The sequence below is a fragment of the Phytophthora cinnamomi genome, assembly GCF_018691715.1.
Source record: "Phytophthora cinnamomi strain GKB4 chromosome Unknown Contig116, whole genome shotgun sequence".
NCBI classification, from domain to species: Eukaryota; Oomycota; class Peronosporomycetes; order Peronosporales; family Peronosporaceae; genus Phytophthora; species Phytophthora cinnamomi.
This window is the reverse complement of record NW_027151049.1, coordinates 26,896-51,418: the sequence shown is the minus strand read 5'-3', so window position 1 is coordinate 51,418 and position 24,523 is coordinate 26,896. Positions and strand designations below refer to the sequence as shown.

The 24,523-nt window shown below is 57.1% G+C and overlaps 10 protein-coding genes across 10 annotated transcripts; 9 read left to right on the top strand and 1 right to left on the bottom strand.

Annotated features, from left to right (window-relative positions):
• Positions 1-11: 11 nt before the first annotated feature.
• Positions 12-560, top strand: IUM83_16432 (Integrase catalytic core protein; the record flags this gene model as incomplete). Its single annotated transcript, XM_067941310.1, has 1 exon — positions 12-560. The coding sequence occupies one exon, from the start codon at positions 12-14 to the stop codon at positions 558-560; it is 549 nt and encodes a 182-aa protein (XP_067781579.1).
• Positions 561-598: 38 nt separating this feature from the next.
• Positions 599-1,480, top strand: IUM83_16431 (Integrase catalytic core protein; the record flags this gene model as incomplete). Its single annotated transcript, XM_067941309.1, has 1 exon — positions 599-1,480. The coding sequence occupies one exon, from the start codon at positions 599-601 to the stop codon at positions 1,478-1,480; it is 882 nt and encodes a 293-aa protein (XP_067781545.1).
• A 436-nt stretch (positions 1,481-1,916) lies between these two features.
• On the top strand, positions 1,917-3,935 carry IUM83_16430 (Copia protein; the record flags this gene model as incomplete). Its single annotated transcript, XM_067941308.1, has 3 exons — positions 1,917-2,608; positions 2,683-3,149; positions 3,223-3,935. 3 exons carry the CDS (start codon positions 1,917-1,919, stop codon positions 3,933-3,935), a joined length of 1,872 nt encoding a protein of 623 aa, XP_067781578.1.
• Positions 3,936-4,005: 70 nt separating this feature from the next.
• IUM83_16429 (Integrase catalytic core protein) lies at positions 4,006-5,820 on the top strand (the record flags this gene model as incomplete). Its single annotated transcript, XM_067941307.1, has 2 exons — positions 4,006-4,541; positions 4,659-5,820. The coding sequence occupies 2 exons, from the start codon at positions 4,006-4,008 to the stop codon at positions 5,818-5,820; spliced, it is 1,698 nt and encodes a 565-aa protein (XP_067781609.1).
• Positions 5,821-6,163: 343 nt separating this feature from the next.
• Positions 6,164-10,168, top strand: IUM83_16428 (Integrase catalytic core protein; the record flags this gene model as incomplete). The annotated part of the gene is made up of 3 exons (XM_067941306.1): positions 6,164-6,945; positions 7,020-9,647; positions 9,727-10,168. The coding sequence occupies 3 exons, from the start codon at positions 6,164-6,166 to the stop codon at positions 10,166-10,168; spliced, it is 3,852 nt and encodes a 1,283-aa protein (XP_067781610.1).
• A 349-nt stretch (positions 10,169-10,517) lies between these two features.
• Positions 10,518-13,582, top strand: IUM83_16427 (putative integrase; the record flags this gene model as incomplete). The annotated part of the gene is made up of 4 exons (XM_067941305.1): positions 10,518-10,807; positions 10,900-11,298; positions 11,373-12,005; positions 12,079-13,582. 4 exons carry the CDS (start codon positions 10,518-10,520, stop codon positions 13,580-13,582), a joined length of 2,826 nt encoding a protein of 941 aa, XP_067781608.1.
• A 16-nt stretch (positions 13,583-13,598) lies between these two features.
• On the top strand, positions 13,599-14,520 carry IUM83_16426 (Integrase catalytic core protein; the record flags this gene model as incomplete). Its single annotated transcript, XM_067941304.1, has 2 exons — positions 13,599-13,999; positions 14,079-14,520. 2 exons carry the CDS (start codon positions 13,599-13,601, stop codon positions 14,518-14,520), a joined length of 843 nt encoding a protein of 280 aa, XP_067781640.1.
• A 349-nt stretch (positions 14,521-14,869) lies between these two features.
• IUM83_16425 (putative integrase) lies at positions 14,870-17,935 on the top strand (the record flags this gene model as incomplete). The annotated part of the gene is made up of 3 exons (XM_067941303.1): positions 14,870-15,146; positions 15,253-16,194; positions 16,347-17,935. The coding sequence occupies 3 exons, from the start codon at positions 14,870-14,872 to the stop codon at positions 17,933-17,935; spliced, it is 2,808 nt and encodes a 935-aa protein (XP_067781615.1).
• Positions 17,936-17,951: 16 nt separating this feature from the next.
• On the top strand, positions 17,952-18,873 carry IUM83_16424 (Integrase catalytic core protein; the record flags this gene model as incomplete). Its single annotated transcript, XM_067941302.1, has 2 exons — positions 17,952-18,352; positions 18,432-18,873. 2 exons carry the CDS (start codon positions 17,952-17,954, stop codon positions 18,871-18,873), a joined length of 843 nt encoding a protein of 280 aa, XP_067781641.1.
• A 2,425-nt stretch (positions 18,874-21,298) lies between these two features.
• On the bottom strand, positions 21,299-24,322 carry IUM83_16423 (gag-pol polyprotein; the record flags this gene model as incomplete). The annotated part of the gene is made up of 5 exons (XM_067941301.1): positions 21,299-21,341; positions 21,403-21,626; positions 21,704-23,001; positions 23,129-23,674; positions 23,740-24,322. The coding sequence occupies 5 exons, from the start codon at positions 24,320-24,322 to the stop codon at positions 21,299-21,301; spliced, it is 2,694 nt and encodes an 897-aa protein (XP_067781624.1).
• Between the last annotated feature and the right edge of the window lie 201 nt (positions 24,323-24,523).

Below are 24,523 nucleotides of genomic sequence, written 5' to 3'. Positions count from 1 at the left end.
AACTCAAGTCAATGCGGCTGCGAGGTGTTTTCCGCGCCGCCAAACTGCCCAACAACCAGCGCGCAGTCGGTACCAAGTGGGTGTTCAAGATCAAGCGCAACGCGGACGGATCGATCGAGAAGTTCAAGGCTCGGCTCGTCGCGAAAGGCTTCGTGCAGAAGTATGGCATCGACTACACCGAGACGTTTTCGCCCGTGGTCAAGTACGTCACGCTGCGAATGATCATTGCGGTTGCCAAGTACTTCGGATGGCCGATGGACCAGCTCGACGTGGTGACTGCGTTCCTGTACGGCTTGATGAAGGAGAAGGTGTTCTGCAGCGTGCCTGAAGGCGTGGAACTGGACGACGGTTTCGACTGCGTGGAACTGCTCAAGGCGATTTACGGGCTCAAGCAAGCTTCGCGAGTTTGGAACGAGACCTTCGACGAGTATGTGCGCTCCATCGGTTTTCGCGTGTCAAGCTACGACCCATGCCTCTACATCAAGGTCGTCGACGGCGAATGCGTTCTGCTGCTGGTCTACGTGGACGACGTCTTGGTGACCGGAAGTTCGGCGAAATGATCGCGGAAGTCAAGCGCCAACTCAAGTCGCGGTTCGAGATGACCGACAGTGGCAAGTGTTCCTTCATCCTCGGGATCGAGGTGGTCGACAACGCGGATGGCAGTGTTACGCTGAGCCAAGCTCGCTACATCAACGACATCCTGGAGCGCTTCGGCATGCAAGACTGCAAACCCGCTGCAAGTCCGGTCGACATCAGCATGAAGCTAGTCTCAAGCGACGCCATGACCAAGTTGGACGCGCCATTTCGCGAGGCTGTCGGTGCACTCATGCACTTGATGACATCGACTCGCCCGGACATTGCGTTCGCTGTCGGCTACGTGTCACGCTTCATGGAGAACCCGCAAGTCGAGCACTGGATTGCGGTCAAGCGCATCTTCCGCTACCTTCAAGGGACCAAGTCGCACGGAATCCGCTTCTCGCCGGGCAAGGACATCGACTTTCAAGGTTACTCGGATGCCGACTGGGCTGGTGATCTTAGTGATCGCAAGTCTACGTCGGGCTACCTGTTCCAAGTCGCCGGCGGACCGATCTCGTGGGGTTCCAAGAAGCAGTCAAGTGTGTCGCTCTCGACAAGCGAGGCCGAGTACATCGCACTGAGTTTGGCGATTCAAGAAGGCAAGTGGGTGCACAAGCTGCTGTGCGAGATCCTGGTTGCTGCAGGCGGAGTCACGCCCGAGTTGAAGATTTTCGAAGACAACCAGTCGTGCATCAAGATGACCAAGAACCCCGTCAACCATGGCCGCGCCAAGCACATCGACATCAAGTACCATCACATCCGCGACGAAGTCAAGCGCGGCGAAGTGATCGTCGAGTACTGCGAGACTGCCACCATGCTGGCCGACATCATGACCAAGGGACTTGCCGGACCACGCCACAAGGACTTGACGGCTGCGCTCGGCGTTCACGCGTGTTCGCATTGAGGGGGCGTGTTGCAGGGTACTGAACCTTGGTACACTGTACCAGTTCCGAGGTACCCGAACCGGTTAACCGAACCGGTCCAATACGACCACGTTGATTAGACGAGTAGGTTGATTGGACGAGTAGTGTAGAATGATGGTTGATTAGACGCACTAGTTGATAGGACGCACGGCCGCGTGTCTTTAGCACTAGCCTAGGGTGTAAGCTCCAACAATCCAATCACTTCTGAATTTCGATTCAACCCCCAGTGACCTTCCTCGCCTCGCCCCAAGCCTCGGCGGTGTCTACGACCAAGTCTCCAAGTGCAAGATCCCAGTACGACCTTCTTCAGGTTATGAGCCCAAGCACCATGTCCTCTGTCCAAGACACCAAGATCTCCATCGACAAGTTCAACGGCGACAACTACGCCACGTGGAACCGCTACATGCGTGGCGTGTTCTGACCAAGTCGGTGTGGAGCGTCGTGAACCGCGAGACGAAACCAAGCTTCGCGGACACGAGGGCCAAGGACGACTACGTCAAGTCGAGCAACATCGCGTTCGGCCTGATGTTGCTCCACATGGATGCTGACTACCATCATGTGGTCGACGACTGCGAGGAAGCGTGGTGGCCTGGACGCGACTGCGTTCGCTCTACGGGGTCGCAGAAGGCTGGACGCATCTACCTGAAGCGCCAGCTCTTCAGCATGGAGATGGCAGAAGGCGGCAATGTGCTTCATCATTGCAATGAAGTCCTCAACATCAGCGCCAAGCTCAGCAACATCGGCGCCAAGATGGAGGATGAAGACGTGGCGATCTGCTTGCTCAGGAGTCTGCCCAAGAGTTTCGAGAACGTCGTTCTCAACTTGGAGATGAGCAACGCAGAGCTGCGCACTCAAGATGTGATCAAGGTGCTCACGAATGAGCACATCAAGCGGCAGGGCGAGAAGACGGCTCAGGTGAAGATTGAAGACGCTGCGAGGGCCTTCAATGCCGAGCGTGAAAGTCGCCACTGCACGTACTGCGGAAAATCGGGGCACGTCGTGGAAAAGTGCTGGACCAAGCAGAAGGAGAGAATCGAGGTGCACGACGTGGCCGGTCTGGTCGCGGTGCGAACAACGTCCAGTGGCGTGACGACAGCGATGACGACTGCGTCGCGTTCGCGGTCTCTATGGAGTGTGGAGTCTCCAGGACCAACAAGTTTCAAGGCTCATGGGCGATCGACAGTGGTGCCACGCACCACATCTGCAACGACAAGGCCAAGTTTGTCGACATCAAGGTGTGCGACGAAGGTGAACTCACGGTCGCCAACGGCAACACGGCCAAGATCATGGGAGTCGGGACGGTCATGCAGCGGGTCACTTTGCCCAACGGCAAGGAGCGCGACATCCGCATTCAAGATGCACTTTACGTGCCAAGCATGAACAAGAACCTGCTTTCGGTGCCGCAGATCAACCGAAGCGGACTGTTCAAGGTGGTGTTTGATGGTGCTGAAATGCACATCGCACAGAAGAAGTCGAAGAAAATCGTGGCTTCCGCGGACCTGATCGACGGCCTCTACTGGCTCCGAGTCCCAAGCTGCGCTGCGAATTCGGTGTCCAAGGCGTCGGTCAACGCGGTGGATCTTCATGCGCGTTTGGGTCACGCGCCGAATGACGTTCTTCGGAAGATGGTCTCAAGTGGCATGGTGACGGGTGCGAAAATGCCGACATCGTCGAAGAAGTCAAGCCAATGTCGTGGGTGCCAACAAGGGAAAATGGTGCAAAGCCCTTCCCAAGCAACCCGAACAAGCGCAAGTACAAGCCGTTCGAGTTCCTCCACTTCGACATCTGCGGGCCCATGGAGAAGAGTCGCTGGGTGGCAGCCGCTACCTGCTGCTCATCACGGACGAAGCCAGCGGCTGCATGTCGGGATTCTGTCTGCGAGCCAGGTCGGAGAGTGAAGGCTGCTTGCGCCGATTCATCACCAAGGTGGAGAAGCAATTCGATGCCAGGGTGAAGTTCGTGCGCCATGACGGAGCCAAGGAGTTCGCGACCAATTCGCTCTTGGCGTACTACGAAGACCACGGCATCGAAGTGCAGCCCACGGTTCGGTATGCGCACCAAACCAACGCGACGGCTGAACGCGCCAACCGAACCATCGTGACCATCGGCCGCAGCATGCTTCACTACGCTGGGTTGGACAAGACGTTCTGGGCGGAAGCAGCGATGACGGCGATTTACATCAAGAATCGTCTGCCGTCACCCAAGTCGCCCGACAAAACTCCGTTCGAGATCGTCTACAAGTCCAAGCCCAACGTCAAGCACATGCGGATCTTCGGGTGCAAGGCCTACGTTTTGACGCCGAAGGAGAAGCGACTCAAGTGGGACCCGAAAGCTCGTGAAGGAATTTTCATGGGTTACGAGGAGCGTTCCAAGGCGTATCGAGTTTATGACATCGAGGCGGGGCAGGTGGTCATCTCGCGATGTCACATTCGATGAGTCAAGCTTCGACGACTCCAAGGCTGATGCTGGTGAAGAAGTCAACCGACTTACCGACGTTTTCGACGACATGCAAGCCTCCGGCACAAGGGTGTTCACGCAGGCGGGGAAGCGCAAATCGCGTCCGGACAACCAAGATCGCGACAATGTTCGGCGTCCTCGTCGCAGTGCTGGACTCGAAGAAGCAAGTGCGCCTGGACGCTCGGAAGACGAAGACCAACGTGAATCTACGGCGGCGCAAGAAGAAAAATCGGAAGAAGACGATGAAGACGGCTCGACCCCACCCATGTTCTGGCGTGCAAGTGCGAATGCTGTGGAAGCAAGTGACAGCGCGGAGCCGAAGACGTTTCAAGAAGCTGTGAACGGACCAGACCAAGTCCAGTGGCGCAAGGCAATTCGCGCCGAACTCAAGTCAATGCGGCTGCGAGGTGTTTTCCGCGCCGCCAAACTGCCCAACAACCAGCGCGCAGTCGGTACCAAGTGGGTGTTCAAGATCAAGCGCAACGCGGACGGATCGATCGAGAAGTTCAAGGCTCGGCTCGTCGCGAAAGGCTTCGTGCAGAAGTATGGCATCGACTACACCGAGACGTTTTCGCCCGTGGTCAAGTACGTCACGCTGCGAATGATCATTGCGGTTGCCAAGTACTTCGGATGGCCGATGGACCAGCTCGACGTGGTGACTGCGTTCCTGTACGGCTTGATGAAGGAGAAGGTGTTCTGCAGCGTGCCTGAAGGCGTGGAACTGGACGACGGTTTCGACTGCGTGGAACTGCTCAAGGCGATTTACGGGCTCAAGCAAGCTTCGCGAGTTTGGAACGAGACCTTCGACGAGTATGTGCGCTCCATCGGTTTTCGCGTCTCAAGCTACGACCCATGCCTCTACATCAAGGTCGTCGACGGCGAATGCGTTCTGCTGCTGGTCTACGTGGACGACGTCTTGGTGACCGGAAGCTCGGCGGAAATGATCGCGGAAGTCAAGCGCCAACTCAAGTCGCGGTTCGAGATGACCGACAGTGGCAAGTGTTCCTTCATCCTCGGGATCGAGGTGGTCGACAACGCGGATGGCAGTGTTACGCTGAGCCAAGCTCGCTACATCAACGACATCCTGGAGCGCTTCGGCATGCAAGACTGCAAACCCGCTGCAAGTCCGGTCGACATCAGCATGAAGCTAGTCTCAAGCGACGCCATGACCAAGTTGGATGCGCCATTTCGCGAGGCTGTCGGTGCACTCATGCACTTGATGACATCGACTCGCCCGGACATTGCGTTCGCTGTCGGCTACGTGTCACGCTTCATGGAGAACCCGCAAGTCGAGCACTGGATTGCGGTCAAGCGCATCTTCCGCTACCTTCAAGGGACCAAGTCACACGGAATCCGCTTCTCGCCGGGCAAGGACATCGACTTTCAAGGTTACTCGGATGCCGACTGGGCTGGTGATCTTAGTGATCGCAAGTCTACGTCGGGCTACCTGTTCCAAGTCGCCGGCGGACCGATCTCGTGGGGTTCCAAGAAGCAGTCAAGTGTGTCGCTGTCGACAAGCGAGGCCGAGTACATCGCACTGAGTTTGGCGATTCAAGAAGGCAAGTGGGTGCACAAGCTGCTGTGCGAGATCCTGGTTGCTGCAGGCGGAGTCACGCCCGAGTTGAAGATTTTCGAAGACAACCAGTCGTGCATCAAGATGACCAAGAACCCCGTCAACCATGGCCGCGCCAAGCACATCGACATCAAGTACCATCACATCCGCGACGAAGTCAAGCGCGGCGAAGTGATCGTCGAGTACTGCGAGACTGCCACCATGCTGGCCGACATCATGACCAAGGGACTTGCCGGACCACGCCACAAGGACTTGACGGCTGCGCTCGGCGTTCACGCGTGTTCGCATTGAGGGGGCGTGTTGCAGGGTACTGAACCTTGGTACACTGTACCAGTTCCGAGGTACCCGAACCGGTTAACCGAACCGGTCCAATACGACCACACGTTGATTAGACGAGTAGGTTGATTGGACGAGTAGTGTAGAATGATGGTTGATTAGACGCACTAGTTGATAGGACGCACGGCCGCGTGTCTTTAGCACTAGCCTAGGTGTAAGCTCCAACAATCCAATCACTTCTGAATTTCGATTCAACCCCCAAGTGACCTTCCTCGCCTCGCCCCAAGCCTCGGCGGTGTCTACGACCAAGTCTCCAAGATCCCAGTACGACCTTCTTCAGGTTATGAGCCCAAGCACCATGTCCTCTGTCCAAGACACCAAGATCTCCATCGACAAGTTCAACGGCGACAACTACGCCACGTGGAACCGCTACATGCGTGGCGTGTTCCTGACCAAGTCGGTGTGGAGCGTCGTGAACCGCGAGACGAAACCAAGCTTCGCGGACACGAGGGCCAAGGACGACTACGTCAAGTCGAGCAACATCGCGTTCGGCCTGATGTTGCTCCACATGGATGCTGACTACCATCATGTGGTCGACGACTGCGAGGAAGCGTGGTGGCCTGGACGCGACTGCGTTCGCTCTACGGGGTCGCAGAAGGCTGGACGCATCTACCTGAAGCGCCAGCTCTTCAGCATGGAGATGGCAGAAGGCGGCAATGTGCTTCATCATTGCAATGAAGTCCTCAACATCAGCGCCAAGCTCAGCAACATCGGCGCCAAGATGGAGGATGAAGACGTGGCGATCTGCTTGCTCAGGAGTCTGCCCAAGAGTTTCGAGAACGTCGTTCTCAACTTGGAGATGAGCAACGCAGAGCTGCGCACTCAAGATGTGATCAAGGTGCTCACGAATGAGCACATCAAGCGGCAGGGCGAGAAGACGGCTCAGGTGAAGATTGAAGACGCTGCGAGGGCCTTCAATGCCGAGCGTGAAAGTCGCCACTGCACGTACTGCGGAAAATCGGGGCACGTCGTGGAAAAGTGCTGGACCAAGCAGAAGGAGAGAATCGAGGTGCACGACGTGGCCGGTCTGGTCGCGGTGCGAACAACGTCCAGTGGCGTGACGACAGCGATGACGACTGCGTCGCGTTCGCGGTCTCTATGGAGTGTGGAGTCTCCAGGACCAACAAGTTTCAAGGCTCATGGGCGATCGACAGTGGTGCCACGCACCACATCTGCAACGACAAGGCCAAGTTTGTCGACATCAAGGTGTGCGACGAAGGTGAACTCACGGTCGCCAACGGCAACACGGCCAAGATCATGGGAGTCGGGACGGTCATGCAGCGGGTCACTTTGCCCAACGGCAAGGAGCGCGACATCCGCATTCAAGATGCACTTTACGTGCCAAGCATGAACAAGAACCTGCTTTCGGTGCCGCAGATCAACCGAAGCGGACTGTTCAAGGTGGTGTTTGATGGTGCTGAAATGCACATCGCACAGAAGAAGTCGAAGAAAATCGTGGCTTCCGCGGACCTGATCGACGGCCTCTACTGGCTCCGAGTCCCAAGCTGCGCTGCGAATTCGGTGTCCAAGGCGTCGGTCAACGCGGTGGATCTTCATGCGCGTTTGGGTCACGCGCCGAATGACGTTCTTCGGAAGATGGTCTCAAGTGGCATGGTGACGGGTGCGAAAATGCCGACATCGTCGAAGAAGTCAAGCCAATGTCGTGGGTGCCAACAAGGGAAAATGGTGCAAAAGCCCTTCCCAAGCAACCCGAACAAGCGCAAGTACAAGCCGTTCGAGTTCCTCCACTTCGACATCTGCGGGCCCATGGAGGAAGAGTCGCTGGGTGGCAGCCGCTACTTGCTGCTCATCACGGACGAAGCCAGCGGCTGCATGTCGGGATTCTGTCTGCGAGCCAGGTCGGAGAGTGAAGGCTGCTTGCGCCGATTCATCACCAAGGTGGAGAAGCAATTCGATGCCAGGGTGAAGTTCGTGCGCCATGACGGAGCCAAGGAGTTCGCGACCAATTCGCTCTTGGCGTACTACGAAGACCACGGCATCGAAGTGCAGCCCACGGTTCGGTATGCGCACCAAACCAACGCGACGGCTGAACGCGCCAACCGAACCATCGTGACCATCGGCCGCAGCATGCTTCACTACGCCGGGTTGGACAAGACGTTCTGGGCGGAAGCAGCGATGACGGCGATTTACATCAAGAATCGTCTGCCGTCACCCAAGTCGCCCGACAAAACTCCGTTCGAGATCGTCTACAAGTCCAAGCCCAACGTCAAGCACATGCGGATCTTCGGGTGCAAGGCCTACGTTTTGACGCCGAAGGAGAAGCGACTCAAGTGGGACCCGAAAGCTCGTGAAGGAATTTTCATGGGTTACGAGGAGCGTTCCAAGGCGTATCGAGTTTATGACATCGAGGCGGGGCAGGTGGTCATCTCTCGCGATGTCACATTCGATGAGTCAAGCTTCGACGACTCCAAGGCTGCTGATGGTGAAGAAGTCAACCGACTTACCGACGTTTTCGACGACATGCAAGTCTCCGAGGACTCCGGCACAAGGGTGTTCACGCAGGCGGGGAAGCGCAAATCGCGTCCGGACAACCAAGATCGCGACAACGTTCGGCGTCCTCGTCGCAGTGCTGGACTCGAAGAAGCAAGTGCGCCTGGACGCTCGGAAGACGAAGACGAACGTGAATCTACGCCGGCGCAAGAAGAAAAATCGGAAGAAGACGATGAAGACGGCTCGACCCCACCCATGTTCTGGCGTGCAAGTGCGAATGCTGTGGAAGCAAGTGACAGCGCGGAGCCGAAGACGTTTCAAGAAGCTGTGAACGGACCAGACCAAGTCCAGTGGCGCAAGGCAATTCGCGCCGAACTCAAGTCAATGCGGCTGCGAGGTGTTTTCCGCGCCGCCAAACTGCCCAACAACCAGCGCGCAGTCGGTACCAAGTGGGTGTTCAAGATCAAGCGCAACGCGGACGGATCGATCGAGAAGTTCAACGCTCGGCTCGTCGCGAAAGGCTTCGTGCAGAAGTATGGCATCGACTACACCGAGACGTTTTCGCCAGTGGTCAAGTACGTCACGCTGCGAATGATCATTGCGGTTGCCAAGTACTTCGGATGGCCGATGGACCAGCTCGACGTGGTGACTGCGTTCCTATACGGCTTGATGAAGGAGATGGTGTTCTGCAGCGTGCCTGAAGGCGTGGAACTGGACGACGGTTTCGACTGCGTGGAACTGCTCAAGGCGATTTACGGGCTCAAGCAAGCTTCGCGAGTTTGGAACGAGACCTTCGACGAGTATGTGCGCTCCATCGGTTTTCGCGTCTCAAGCTACGACCCATGCCTCTACATCAAGGTCGTCGACGGCGAATGCGTTCTGCTGCTGGTCTACGTGGACGACGTCTTGGTGACCGGAAGTTCGGCGGAAATGATCGCGGAAGTCAAGCGCCAACTCAAGTCGCGGTTCGAGATGACCGACAGTGGCAAGTGTTCCTTCATCCTCGGGATCGAGGTGGTCGACAACGCGGATGGCAGTGTTACGCTGAGCCAAGCTCGCTACATCAACGACATCCTGGAGCGCTTCGGCATGCAAGACTGCAAACCCGCTGCAAGTCCGGTCGACATCAGCATGAAGCTAGTCTCAAGCGACGCCATGACCAAGTTGGACGCGCCATTTCGCGAGGCTGTCGGTGCACTCATGCACTTGATGACATCGACTCGCCCGGACATTGCGTTCGCTGTCGGCTACGTGTCACGCTTCATGGAGAACCCGCAAGTCGAGCACTGGATTGCGGTCAAGCGCATCTTCCGCTACCTTCAAGGGACCAAGTCGCACGGAATCCGCTTCGCCGGGCAAGGACATCGACTTTCAAGGTTACTCGGATGCCGACTGGGCTGGTGATCTTAGTGATCGCAAGTCTACGTCGGGCTACCTGTTCCAAGTCGCCGGCGGACCGATCTCGTGGGGTTCCAAGAAGCAGTCAAGTGTGTCACTCTCGACAAGCGAGGCCGAGTACATCGCACTGAGTTTGGCGATTCAAGAAGGCAAGTGGGTGCACAAGCTGCTGTGCGAGATCCTGGTTGCTGCAGGCGGAGTCACGCCCGAGTTGAAGATTTTCGAAGACAACCAGTCGTGCATCAAGATGACCAAGAACCCCGTCAACCATGGCCGCGCCAAGCACATCGACATCAAGTACCATCACATCCGCGACGAAGTCAAGCGCGGCGAAGTGATCGTCGAGTACTGCGAGACTGCCACCATGCTGGCCGACATCATGACCAAGGGACTTGCCGGACCACGCCACAAGGACTTGACGGCTGCGCTCGGCGTTCACGCGTGTTCGCATTGAGGGGGCGTGTTGCAGGGTACTGAACCTTGGTACACTGTACCAGTTCCGAGGTACCCGAACCGGTTAACCGAACCGGTCCAATACGACCACACGTTGATTAGACGAGTAGGTTGATTGGACGAGTAGTGTAGAATGATGGTTGATTAGACGCACTAGTTGATAGGACGCACGGCCGCGTGTCTTTAGCACTAGCCTAGGTGTAAGCTCCAACAATCCAATCACTTCTGAATTTCGATTCAACCCCCAAGTGACCTTCCTCGCCTCGCCCCAAGCCTCGGCGGTGTCTACGACCAAGTCTCCAAGTGCAAGATCCCAGTACGACCTTCTTCAGGTTATGAGCCCAAGCACCATGTCCTCTGTCCAAGACACCAAGATCTCCATCGACAAGTTCAACGGCGACAACTACGCCACGTGGAACCGCTACATGCGTGGCGTGTTCCTGACCAAGTCGGTGTGGAGCGTCGTGAACCGCGAGACGAAACCAAGCTTCGCGGACACGAGGGCCAAGGACGACTACGTCAAGTCGAGCAACATCGCGTTCGGCCTGATGTTGCTCCACATGGATGCTGACTACCATCATGTGGTCGACGACTGCGAGGAAGCGTGGTGGCCTGGACGCGACTGCGTTCGCTCTACGGGGTCGCAGAAGGCTGGACGCATCTACCTGAAGCGCCAGCTCTTCAGCATGGAGATGGCAGAAGGCGGCAATGTGCTTCATCATTGCAATGAAGTCTCAACATCAGCGCCAAGCTCAGCAACATCGGCGCCAAGATGGAGGATGAAGACGTGGCGATCTGCTTGCTCAGGAGTCTGCCCAAGAGTTTCGAGAACGTCGTTCTCAACTTGGAGATGAGCAACGCAGAGCTGCGCACTCAAGATGTGATCAAGGTGCTCACGAATGAGCACATCAAGCGGCAGGGCGAGAAGACGGCTCAGGTGAAGATTGAAGACGCTGCGAGGGCCTTCAATGCCGAGCGTGAAAGTCGCCACTGCACGTACTGCGGAAAATCGGGGCACGTCGTGGAAAAGTGCTGGACCAAGCAGAAGGAGAGAATCGAGGTGCACGACGTGGCCGGTCTGGTCGCGGTGCGAACAACGTCCAGTGGCGTGACGACAGCGATGACGACTGCGTCGCGTTCGCGGTCTCTATGGAGTGTGGAGTCTCCAGGACCAACAAGTTTCAAGGCTCATGGGCGATCGACAGTGGTGCCACGCACCACATCTGCAACGACAAGGCCAAGTTTGTCGACATCAAGGTGTGCGACGAAGGTGAACTCACGGTCGCCAACGGCAACACGGCCAAGATCATGGGAGTCGGGACGGTCATGCAGCGGGTCACTTTGCCCAACGGCAAGGAGCGCGACATCCGCATTCAAGATGCACTTTACGTGCCAAGCATGAACAAGAACCTGCTTTCGGTGCCGCAGATCAACCGAAGCGGACTGTTCAAGGTGGTGTTTGATGGTGCTGAAATGCACATCGCACAGAAGAAGTCGAAGAAAATCGTGGCTTCCGCGGACCTGATCGACGGCCTCTACTGGCTCCGAGTCCCAAGCTGCGCTGCGAATTCGGTGTCCAAGGCGTCGGTCAACGCGGTGGATCTTCATGCGCGTTTGGGTCACGCGCCGAATGACGTTCTTCGGAAGATGGTCTCAAGTGGCATGGTGACGGGTGCGAAAATGCCGACATCGTCGAAGAAGTCAAGCCAGTGTCGTGGGTGCCAACAAGGGAAAATGGTGCAAAAGCCCTTCCCAAGCAACCCGAACAAGCGCAAGTACAAGCCGTTCGAGTTCCTCCACTTCGACATCTGCGGGCCCATGGAAGGAAGAGTCGCTGGGTGGCAGCCGCTACCTGCTGCTCATCACGGACGAAGCCAGCGGCTGCATGTCGGGATTCTGTCTGCGAGCCAGGTCGGAGAGTGAAGGCTGCTTGCGCCGATTCATCACCAAGGTGGAGAAGCAATTCGATGCCAGGGTGAAGTTCGTGCGCCATGACGGAGCCAAGGAGTTCGCGACCAATTCGCTCTTGGCGTACTACGAAGACCACGGCATCGAAGTGCAGCCCACGGTTCGGTATGCGCACCAAACCAACGCGACGGCTGAACGCGCCAACCGAACCATCGTGACCATCGGCCGCAGCATGCTTCACTACGCCGGGTTGGACAAGACGTTCTGGGCGGAAGCAGCGATGACGGCGATTTACATCAAGAATCGTCTGCCGTCACCCAAGTCGCCCGACAAAACTCCGTTCGAGATCGTCTACAAGTCCAAGCCCAACGTCAAGCACATGCGGATCTTCGGGTGCAAGGCCTACGTTTTGACGCCGAAGGAGAAGCGACTCAAGTGGGACCCGAAAGCTCGTGAAGGAATTTTCATGGGTTACGAGGAGCGTTCCAAGGCGTATCGAGTTTATGACATCGAGGCGGGGCAGGTGGTCATCTCTCGCGATGTCACATTCGATGAGTCAAGCTTCGACGACTCCAAGGCTGCTGATGGTGAAGAAGTCAACCGACTTACCGACGTTTTCGACGACATGCAAGTCTCCGACGACTCCGGCACAAGGGTGTTCACGCAGGCGGGGAAGCGCAAATCGCGTCCGGACAACCAAGATCGCGACAATGTTCGGCGTCCTCGTCGCAGTGCTGGACTCGAAGAAGCAAGTGCGCCTGGACGCTCGGAAGACGAAGACCAACGTGAATCTACGGCGGCGCAAGAAGAAAAATCGGAAGAAGACGATGAAGACGGCTCGACCCCACCCATGTTCTGGCGTGCAAGTGCGAATGCTGTGGAAGCAAGTGACAGCGCGGAGCCGAAGACGTTTCAAGAAGCTGTGAACGGACCAGACCAAGTCCAGTGGCGCAAGGCAATTCGCGCCGAACTCAAGTCAATGCGGCTGCGAGGTGTTTTCCGCGCCGCCAAACTGCCCAACAACCAGCGCGCAGTCGGTACCAAGTGGGTGTTCAAGATCAAGCGCAACGCGGACGGATCGATCGAGAAGTTCAAGGCTCGGCTCGTCGCGAAAGGCTTCGTGCAGAAGTATGGCATCGACTACACCGAGACGTTTTCGCCCGTGGTCAAGTACGTCACGCTGCGAATGATCATTGCGGTTGCCAAGTACTTCGGATGGCCGATGGACCAGCTCGACGTGGTGACTGCGTTCCTGTACGGCTTGATGAAGGAGAAGGTGTTCTGCAGCGTGCCTGAAGGCGTGGAACTGGACGACGGTTTCGACTGCGTGGAACTGCTCAAGGCGATTTACGGGCTCAAGCAAGCTTCGCGAGTTTGGAACGAGACCTTCGACGAGTATGTGCGCTCCATCGGTTTTCGCGTGTCAAGCTACGACCCTGCCTCTACATCAAGGTCGTCGACGGCGAATGCGTTCTGCTGCTGGTCTACGTGGACGACGTCTTGGTGACCGGAAGTTCGGCGAAATGATCGCGGAAGTCAAGCGCCAACTCAAGTCGCGGTTCGAGATGACCGACAGTGGCAAGTGTTCCTTCATCCTCGGGATCGAGGTGGTCGACAACGCGGATGGCAGTGTTACGCTGAGCCAAGCTCGCTACATCAACGACATCCTGGAGCGCTTCGGCATGCAAGACTGCAAACCCGCTGCAAGTCCGGTCGACATCAGCATGAAGCTGGTCTCAAGCGACGCCATGACCAAGTTGGACGCGCCATTTCGCGAGGCTGTCGGTGCACTCATGCACTTGATGACATCGACTCGCCCGGACATTGCGTTCGCTGTCGGCTACGTGTCACGCTTCATGGAGAACCCGCAAGTCGAGCACTGGATTGCGGTCAAGCGCATCTTCCGCTACCTTCAAGGGACCAAGTCGCACGGAATCCGCTTCGCCGGGCAAGGACATCGACTTTCAAGGTTACTCGGATGCCGACTGGGCTGGTGATCTTAGTGATCGCAAGTCTACGTCGGGCTACCTGTTCCAAGTCGCCGGCGGACCGATCTCGTGGGGTTCCAAGAAGCAGTCAAGTGTGTCGCTCTCGACAAGCGAGGCCGAGTACATCGCACTGAGTTTGGCGATTCAAGAAGGCAAGTGGGTGCACAAGCTGCTGTGCGAGATCCTGGTTGCTGCAGGCGGAGTCACGCCCGAGTTGAAGATTTTCGAAGACAACCAGTCGTGCATCAAGATGACCAAGAACCCCGTCAACCATGGCCGCGCCAAGCACATCGACATCAAGTACCATCACATCCGCGACGAAGTCAAGCGCGGCGAAGTGATCGTCGAGTACTGCGAGACTGCCACCATGCTGGCCGACATCATGACCAAGGGACTTGCCGGACCACGCCACAAGGACTTGACGGCTGCGCTCGGCGTTCACGCGTGTTCGCATTGAGGGGGCGTGTTGCAGGGTACTGAACCTTGGTACACTGTACCAGTTCCGAGGTACCCGAACCGGTTAACCGAACCGGTCCAATACGACCACACGTTGATTAGACGAGTAGGTTGATTGGACGAGTAGTGTAGAATGATGGTTGATTAGACGCACTAGTTGATAGGACGCACGGCCGCGTGTCTTTAGCACTAGCCTAGGGTGTAAGCTCCAACAATCCAATCACTTCTGAATTTCGATTCAACCCCCAAGTGACCTTCCTCGCCTCGCCCCAAGCCTCGGCGGTGTCACGACCAAGTCTCCAAGTGCAAGATCCCAGTACGACCTTCTTCAGGTTATGAGCCCAAGCACCATGTCCTCTGTCCAAGACACCAAGATCTCCATCGACAAGTTCAACGGCGACAACTACGCCACGTGGAACCGCTACATGCGTGGCGTGTTCCTGACCAAGTCGGTGTGGAGCGTCGTGAACCGCGAGACGAAACCAAGCTTCGCGGACACGAGGGCCAAGGACGACTACGTCAAGTCGAGCAACATCGCGTTCGGCCTGATGTTGCTCCACATGGATGCTGACTACCATCATGTGGTCGACGACTGCGAGGAAGCGTGGGTGGCCTGGACGCGACTGCGTTCGCTCTACGGGGTCGCAGAAGGCTGGACGCATCTACCTGAAGCGCCAGCTCTTCAGCATGGAGATGGCAGAAGGCGGCAATGTGCTTCATCATTGCAATGAAGTCCTCAACATCAGCGCCAAGCTCAGCAACATCGGCGCCAAGATGGAGGATGAAGACGTGGCGATCTGCTTGCTCAGGAGTCTGCCCAAGAGTTTCGAGAACGTCGTTCTCAACTTGGAGATGAGCAACGCAGAGCTGCGCACTCAAGATGTGATCAAGGTGCTCACGAATGAGCACATCAAGCGGCAGGGCGAGAAGACGGCTCAGGTGAAGATTGAAGACGCTGCGAGGGCCTTCAATGCCGAGCGTGAAAGTCGCCACTGCACGTACTGCGGAAAATCGGGGCACGTCGTGGAAAAGTGCTGGACCAAGCAGAAGGAGGAGAATCGAGGTGCACGACGTGGCCGGTCTGGTCGCGGTGCGAACAACGTCCAGTGGCGTGACGACAGCGATGACGACTGCGTCGCGTTCGCGGTCTCTATGGAGTGTGGAGTCTCCAGGACCAACAAGTTTCAAGGCTCATGGGCGATCGACAGTGGTGCCACGCACCACATCTGCAACGACAAGGCCAAGTTTGTGGACATCAAGGTGTGCGACGAAGGTAAACTCACGGTCGCCAACGGCAACACGGCCAAGATCATGGGAGTCGGGACGGTCATGCAGCGGGTCACTTTGCCCAACGGCAAGGAGCTCGACATCCGCATTCAAGATGCACTTTACGTGCCAAGCATGAACAAGAACCTGCTCTCCGTGCCGCAGATCAACCGAAGCGGACTGTTCAAGGTGGTGTTTGATGGTGCTGAAATGCACATCGCACAGAAGAAGTCGAAGAAAATCGTGGCTTCCGCGGACCTGATCGACGGGCTCTACTGGCTCCGAGTCCCAAGCTGCGCTGCGAATTCGGTGTCCAAGGCGTCGGTCAACGCGGTGGATCTTCATGCGCGTTTGGGTCACGCGCCGAATGACGTTCTTCGGAAGATGGTCTCAAGTGGCATGGTGACGGGTGCGAAAATGCCGACATCGTCGAAGAAGTCAAGCCAATGTCGTGGGTGCCAACAAGGGAAAATGGTGCAAAAGCCCTTCCCAAGCAACCCGAACAAGCGCAAGTACAAGCCGTTCGAGTTCCTCCACTTCGACATTTGCGGGCCCATGGAGGAGAGTCGCTGGGTGGCAGCCGCTACCTGCTCCTCATCACGGACGAAGCCAGCGGCTGCATGTCGGGATTCTGTCTGCGAGCCAGGTCGGAGAGTGAAGGCTGCTTGCGCCGATTCATCACCAAGGTGGAGAAGCAATTCGATGCCAGGGTGAAGTTCGTGCGCCATGACGGAGCCAAGGAGTTCGCGACCAATTCGCTCTTGGCGTACTACGAAGACCACGGCATCGAAGTGCAGCCCACGGTTCGGTATGCGCACCAAACCAACGCGACGGCTGAACGCGCCAACCGAACCATCGTGACCATCGGTCGCAGCATGCTTCACTACGCTGGGTTGGACAAGACGTTCTGGGCGGAAGCAGCGATGACGGCAATTTACATCAAGAATCGTCTGCCGTCACCCAAGTCGCCCGACAAAACTCCGTTCGAGATCGTCTACAAGTCCAAGCCCAACGTCAAGCACATGCGGATCTTCGGGTGCAAGGCCTACGTTTTGACGCCGAAGGAGAAGCGACTCAAGTGGGACCCGAAAGCTCGTGAAGGAATTTTCATGGGTTACGAGGAGCGTTCCAAGGCGTATCGAGTTTATGACATCGAGGCGGGGCAGGTGGTCATCTCTCGCGATGTCACATTCGATGAGTCAAGCTTCGACGACTCCAAGGCTGCTGATGGTGAAGAAGTCAACCGACTTACCGACGTTTTCGACGACATGCAAGTCTCCGACGACTCCGGCACAAGGGTGTTCACGCAGGCGGGGAAGCGCAAATCGCGTCCGGACAACCAAGATCGCGACAATGTTCGGCGTCCTCGTCGCAGTGCTGGACTCGAAGAAGCAAGTGCGCCTGGACGCTCGGAAGACGAAGACCAACGTGAATCTACGGCGGCGCAAGAAGAAAAATCGGAAGAAGACGATGAAGACGGCTCGACCCCACCCATGTTCTGGCGTGCAAGTGCGAATGCTGTGGAAGCAAGTGACAGCGCGGAGCCGAAGACGTTTCAAGAAGCTGTGAACGGACCAGACCAAGTCCAGTGGCGCAAGGCAATTCGCGCCGAACTCAAGTCAATGCGGCTGCGAGGTGTTTTCCGCGCCGCCAAACTGCCCAACAACCAGCGCGCAGTCGGTACCAAGTGGGTGTTCAAGATCAAGCGCAACGCGGACGGATCGATCGAGAAGTTCAAGGCTCGGCTCGTCGCGAAAGGCTTCGTGCAGAAGTATGGCATCGACTACACCGAGACGTTTTCGCCCGTGGTCAAGTACGTCACGCTGCGAATGATCATTGCGGTTGCCAAGTACTTCGGATGGCCGATGGACCAGCTCGACGTGGTGACTGCGTTCCTGTACGGCTTGATGAAGGAGAAGGTGTTCTGCAGCGTGCCTGAAGGCGTGGAACTGGACGACGGTTTCGACTGCGTGGAACTGCTCAAGGCGATTTACGGGCTCAAGCAAGCTTCGCGAGTTTGGAACGAGACCTTCGACGAGTATGTGCGCTCCATCGGTTTTCGCGTGTCAAGCTACGACCCTGCCTCTACATCAAGGTCGTCGACGGCGAATGCGTTCTGCTGCTGGTCTACGTGGACGACGTCTTGGTGACCGGAAGCTCGGCGAAATGATCGCGGAAGTCAAGCGCCAACTCAAGTCGCGGTTCGAGATGACCGACAGTGGCAAGTGTTCCTTCATCCTCGGGATCGAGGTGGTCGACAACGCGGATGGCAGTGTTACGCTGAGCCAAGCTCGCTACATCAACGACATCCTGGAGCGCTTCGGCATGCAAGACTGCAAACCCGCTGCAAGTCCGGTCGACATCAGCATGAAGCTAGTTTCAAGCGACGCCATGACCAAGTTGGACGCGCCATTTCGCGAGGCTGTCGGTGCACTCATGCACTTGATGACATCGACTCGCCCGGACATTGCGTTCGCTGTCGGCTACGTGTCACGCTTCATGGAGAACCCGCAAGTCGAGCACTGGATTGCGGTCAAGCGCATCTTCCGCTACCTTCAAGGGACCAAGTCGCACGGAATCCGCTTCGCCGGGCAAGGACATCGACTTTCAAGGTTACTCGGATGCCGACTGGGCTGGTGATCTTAGTGATCGCAAGTCTACGTCGGGCTACCTGTTCCAAGTCGCCGGCGGACCGATCTCGTGGGGTTCCAAGAAGCAGTCAAGTGTGTCGCTCTCGACAAGCGAGGCCGAGTACATCGCACTGAGTTTGGCGATTCAAGAAGGCAAGTGGGTGCACAAGCTGCTGTGCGAGATCCTGGTTGCTGCAGGCGGAGTCACGCCCGAGTTGAAGATTTTCGAAGACAACCAGTCGTGCATCAAGATGACCAAGAACCCCGTCAACCATGGCCGCGCCAAGCACATCGACATCAAGTACCATCACATCCGCGACGAAGTCAAGCGCGGCGAAGTGATCGTCGAGTACTGCGAGACTGCCACCATGCTGGCCGACATCATGACCAAGGGACTTGCCGGACCACGCCACAAGGACTTGACGGCTGCGCTCGGCGTTCACGCGTGTTCGCATTGAGGGGCGTGTTGCAGGGTACTGAACCTTGGTACACTGTACCAGTTCCGAGGTACCCGAACCGGTTAACCGAACCGGTCCAATACGACCACACGTTGATTAGACGAGTAGGTTGATTGGACGAGTAGTGTAGAATGATGGTTGATTAGACGCACTAGTTGATAGGACGCACGGCCGCGTGTCTTTAGCACTAGCCTAGGGTGTAAGCTCCAACAATCCAATCACTTCTGAATTTCGATTCAACCCCCAAGTGACCTTCCTCGCCTCGCCCCAAGCCTCGGCGGTGTCTACGACCAAGTCTCCAAGTGCAAGATCCCAGTACGACCTTCTTCATTGATGTACGTCACACTCGACCGTTTGTCCGCATCAAGTGCAGAACTCCATGTGGAAGCGTTGGCTAGATTAGAATGACGTCACTCACGTTCATCGATCTCGCGATGACGCGCTCTCGGACGCGTGCACGTTTCCTGGTCGGCGCGCGCAATGATCATTCGCAGCGTGACGTGCTTGTGAGTCGACTTTTCGAACTTCGCGGATTGGTTGAGTAAGCAGCCGCATTGACAGTTCGGTTGACGGAACAGCTCATTCGGCACTGGGTTCGATCTGGTCATCGGCGAGCAGCGTCCAGGCGCACTTGCTTCTTCGAGTCCAGCACTGCGAAGCGGAGACTTGCATGTCGTCGAAAACGTCGGTAAGTCGGTTGACTTCTTCACCATCAGCAGCGGAGTCGTCGAAGCTTGACTCATCGAATGTGACATCGCGAGAGCGAGCTTTCGGGTCCCACTTGAGTCGCTTCTCCTTCGGCGTCAAAACGCCTTGCACCCGAAGATCCGCATGTGCTTGACGTTGGGCTTGGACTTGTAGACGATCTCGAACGGCGTTTTGTCGGGCGACTTGGGTGACGGCAGACGATTCTTGATGTAAATCGCCGTCATCGCTGCTTCCGCCCAGAACGTCTTGTCCAACCCGGCGTAGTGAAGCATGCTGCGGCCGATGGTCACGATGGTTCGGTTGGCGCGTTCAGCCGTCGCGTTCGTTTGGTGCGCATACGAACCGTGGGCTGCACTTCGATGCCGGTTCGTTTGAGCACGATGTCAGAATGCAAAGTGATTGATTTAGGTCCTTAGTTCGCGAACTGCTGCTACCTCTAAGCCTACTGGATATTCCTGCTGGATACACTCTACTGGATTCTAACTGGATAGAAGGTCTTCAGCCAATCAGCGAGTGCCACGTAGATGCCCATCCTGTACCCACAATCTTGTACCCACGCGTCCCATCATCAGCGTCCTGTAATCCTCGTCCCATCATCACACGAATGATGGCGGCACCACTGAGTGAAGGTCACACCGGTACCTTACTGGTACACCGCAGCTGGTCGAGGCGATCCCTTGACAACATTCCCACGCGACTCGACGTCGGCTGCACCTTGGATCCCCAGCTTGTGTCGCAGAACTTCGAACTGCACAGAAGTGATCGCCTTCGTCATGATGTCGGCCAGCATGTCCTTCGTCGAGCAGTACTCCAACACCACCTGACCGTCTTCCACCTTCTCACGCACGAAGTGGTAGCGAATGTCGATGTGCTTGGTGCGCTTGTGGAACTCCGGGTTCTTGGCCAACGCGATGGAGCCTTGGTTGTCCTCGTAGATCTTGATTGCTTCATCGCTTGCCATTTCGCCGAGCTCGCGCAGAAACACCTTGAGCCACACCGCCTCCTGCGTCGCCTCTGACAGCGCCATGTACTCCGCCTCTGTAGATGACAGCGCCACCGTCCGCTGCTTCTTGCTCCTCCAGCTGATGCACCCGCCGTTCATCATGAACGCGTAGCCGCTTGTACTTCTTCTCGATTCGATGTCACCAGCCCAGTCTGCGTCCGAGTAGCCACACAACTCCGCAGCCGTCACCCTTCGAGAACTCGATGCCATGCGTGGGCGTGGCTTGCAGATACCGGAGCACACGCTTGAGGGCTTGCCAGTGTGTGGGACACGGGTCGGCGGCGAACTGACTCAGCACGCCTACTGCAGCAGCCAGGTCCGGACGCGTCGCCACCATCAGGTACATCAACGCGCCGACAGCACTCCGATACGGCACGTTCTTCATCGTGTCTTCATGCTTGCAGCCACCCTCGCACATGTTCTTGGTCAACTTAAGTCCTGGATCCTGCGGCGTCTTCACGGGTTTGCTGTCCTGCATGCCGAACTTGCTCAGGATCGACTTGAGAAACTTGGTCTGCCGCATCGTCACCTTGCCGGACTCCAAGTCGTTCTTGATCTCCATGCCGAGGAAGTACGTAAGCTCGCCGAGGTCTGTCATTTCGAACCGTTTGCTGAGTGCGCGCTTGGTCGACTCCATCAGCTCGTCGTCGTTGCTGGCCAGGATCAGGTCGTCCACGTAGATGACCACGAAGATCATGCTGTGTCCGTCGCGTTTCACGTAGACGCAATGGTCGGACTCGCACTTGGTGAACCCCAGCTTCAGCATGAACTCGTCGATGGTCTTGTTCCACATGCGCGGCGACTGCTTCAACCCGTACAATGACTGCTTCAGCTTGCACACGTAGTCCGGGTGGTCTTCATCGACGTAGCCGTCCGGTTGCACCATGTAGATCTCTTCGTCCAAGCCGCCATTCAGGAACGCCGTCTTCACATCCATCTGATGCAGCTTGAGACCATACTTGGCGGCCAAACTCAGCACGGCCCGGATCGACGTGAACTTGGCCACTGGAGCGAAGGTCTCGTCGTAGTCGATGCCGTACTTCTGCGAGAACCCTTGGCCACCAGACGCGCCTTGAACCGTTCGACCTCTCCAGCCTGGTTCTCCTTCACGCGAAACACCCATCTGTTGCCGATGGCCTTGCGTCCCTTCGGCAGTGGCACCACTTCCCACGTCTTGTTCTTGAGCAGCGAGTCGTACTCCGAGTCGCATGCTTCCTTCCACTTGGCTGCGTCGCTGGATTCCATCGCCGACTTGAACGTAGTCGGCATCTCTCCCACTGAATCCACGACGTACGCAGCCTCAAAATCTTGACTCTCTTGGGCCGCCGCAGACATCTCATCCAGCGTCGAACGTCCATTCTGCGGCGCATATCGCTTGGCCCTCGGCACCTCCACGGCTTCTTCTAGTGACTGCGTCCGCGGGTGTCGCTTGCTGCCGGGTTCGAAGTCTTCATCCCGCGCAGCCTCATCCTCACTGCCGTCCTCATCCGATTCGGACGGAGTCTCTTCATCCGTGGCATCTTCATCGTCTTCATCTGGAAGACCAATCACCACCTCCTTCGTAGCATATTTGCGTCTCCCACCGTCGAAGACGTCTTCCATGAACTGCGCGTCGCGGCTCACCAACACGCGACCGCTCTCGATCTCTTCAAACCGATACGCTTTCTCGTGCTCCGAGTACCCCAGGAACCGGCAACGCACCGACCGGGCGTCAAACTTGGACCGCTTCGCCTTCGGGACCAGCACGTACGCGTGGCAACCAAACACCTTGAGGTTCGCCAGCAGTGGCTTCTTTCCCGTCCAAACTTGGTGCGGCGACTTGTCGTGGCTAATGGCGCGTGTCGGACACCGGTTCCGGAGGAACGTGGCTGTCACCACCGCTTCACCCCAGTAACCCTTCGACAACCCGGCATGCTCCAACATGCAGCGCGCACACTCCACCAACGTCCGGTTCATCCGTTCCGCCACGCCGTTCAGCTGTGGCGTGTACGGCGGCGTGAACTTCTGCACGATACCACGGTCGCTGCAGAACTTGGCCATCTCGCGCGAAGTGTACTCGCCACCGTTGTCGCTCCGGAGCGTTTTCACACGCTTGCCGGTCTGCGTTTCAGCCAACGCAACGAACTCAGCGAACTTGGCGGCCACCTCCGACTTGTTCCGCATCAAGTACACCACACAGAAGTGCGACTTGTCGTCGATGAACGTGACGAAGTAGCGCTTGCCACCAAACGTAGACGTCTGCATGGGGCCGCACACATCGCTGTGAACCACTTCCAGCACTTGCTTCGCACGGTTTGGAGACGACTTCATGTAGCTCACTCGCGTTTGCTTGCCGAGTGAGCATCCGTCGCACAGCTCCCACTGCTTCACCGACGTCATGTCGATGCCAGAGCCGTAGCCCTTCTTGACGATGGCGTCTAGACCGCCATGGCCAATGTGACCAAGTCGAAGGTGCCAGAGGTACGACGTGGTGTCCCCTTGCGATCCTTCGAGCTTGCCACATTGGCCTCGTCAGGCATCACCGGTGTCATGCTCAGCTTGAACAGCCTTTGCCTTCGCGAGCGCCGAGCTTCCACTTGAGACCCTTCGTCTCCGTGAAGCACCCGTCGCTCTCGAACGTCACAGGCCCGACGTCCTTGGTGAATCTGCCGACGGAGAACAGGTTGCGCGACAACTTGGGAATGTGCCACACATTCGTGAGCACACCCTTCTTGACGCCGCGCGGGGTCTGCATCTTCATCACGATGTCGCCTCTCCCGATCGCTTGCACCACACCGTCGTCCGCGAGATGCACGTCCACCGGCGAGATCTTCTTGTAGTTCCTCATGAACTTCTTGGAACTGGTCATGTGCTGCGTCGCACCCGAGTCGACCAGCCACACCTCATTCGACTTGGTGGTGTTGCTCCCACCACCAACCGAGAAGAGGAAGTCGCCAGAGTCGTCCTCACTCTGCGCGACGTTCGCTCGCTGCGGCCTCTGCCGCTCCGCGTTCTCGCGGATTCGCACAGGACACTTGGCGATCCAATGTCCTTGCTCCCCACAGTAGTGGCAGGCGCTGGCCTTGTTGGCGGTCGCCTGCCGTCCCTGCGCTTGCCGTTGTCGCTTGTCATGAACGCTTGGCCTTGACCGTGCGCGGCTCCGTCGACGCCGCCACCTTGCTCCTTGCGCTTCATGTCCTCATGCAGCAGCCGAGCCGTCACGAGTTCCCACGACAGCGAGTCGGCTCTCGACTCCAACGCCGTGATGAGGAACTGGTACGACTCGCTGAGACTCCCAAGAAGCGTGATCACCAAGTCATCCTCGCTGACCGGAGCGCCCACTGCGTCGAGCTGCTCCGCCAGAGTCTTGATCTTGTTGATGTGCTCCAGCACATCATCACCTTCCGCCATCATCGTCGTGAAGAAACGTCGACGAAGGAAGAGCTTGTTGGCCAAACTCTTCTTCTCGAAGTGTCCTTCCAGTCTTGACCATGCATCGTACGCATCCTTCGCCGACCGGACCAGCGGCAGCTGCGAATCTTCCATCGCGAGACAGATGATCGCCAGCGCCTTGCGAGACTTCCTCTTGAACGTCGTTTGGTCCAGCGTAGTGGCGCAGTGCTCCAGCTTGATCTCTCCACTTGTCACTTCCCACAGGTCTCGTTCCTCGAGCACCATCGCCATCTTGAACTTCCACGTGTGGAAGTTGGTTCCGTCGAACTTGTTGATGCGAGAGGTCGTGGTCGAGGCGGCGTCCATGGCGAAAGCGTAGTCGGAGTCTTCAGCAGGGAAAACGGGGCTTGGGCTCATAACCAAAAGGAAGGTCGTTTGAGCACTAGATGTCAGAATGCAAAGTGATTGATTTAGGTCCTTAGTTCGCGAACTGCTTGCTACCTCTAAGCCTACTGGATATTCCTGCTGGATACACTCTACTGGATTCCTAACTGGATAGAAGGTCTT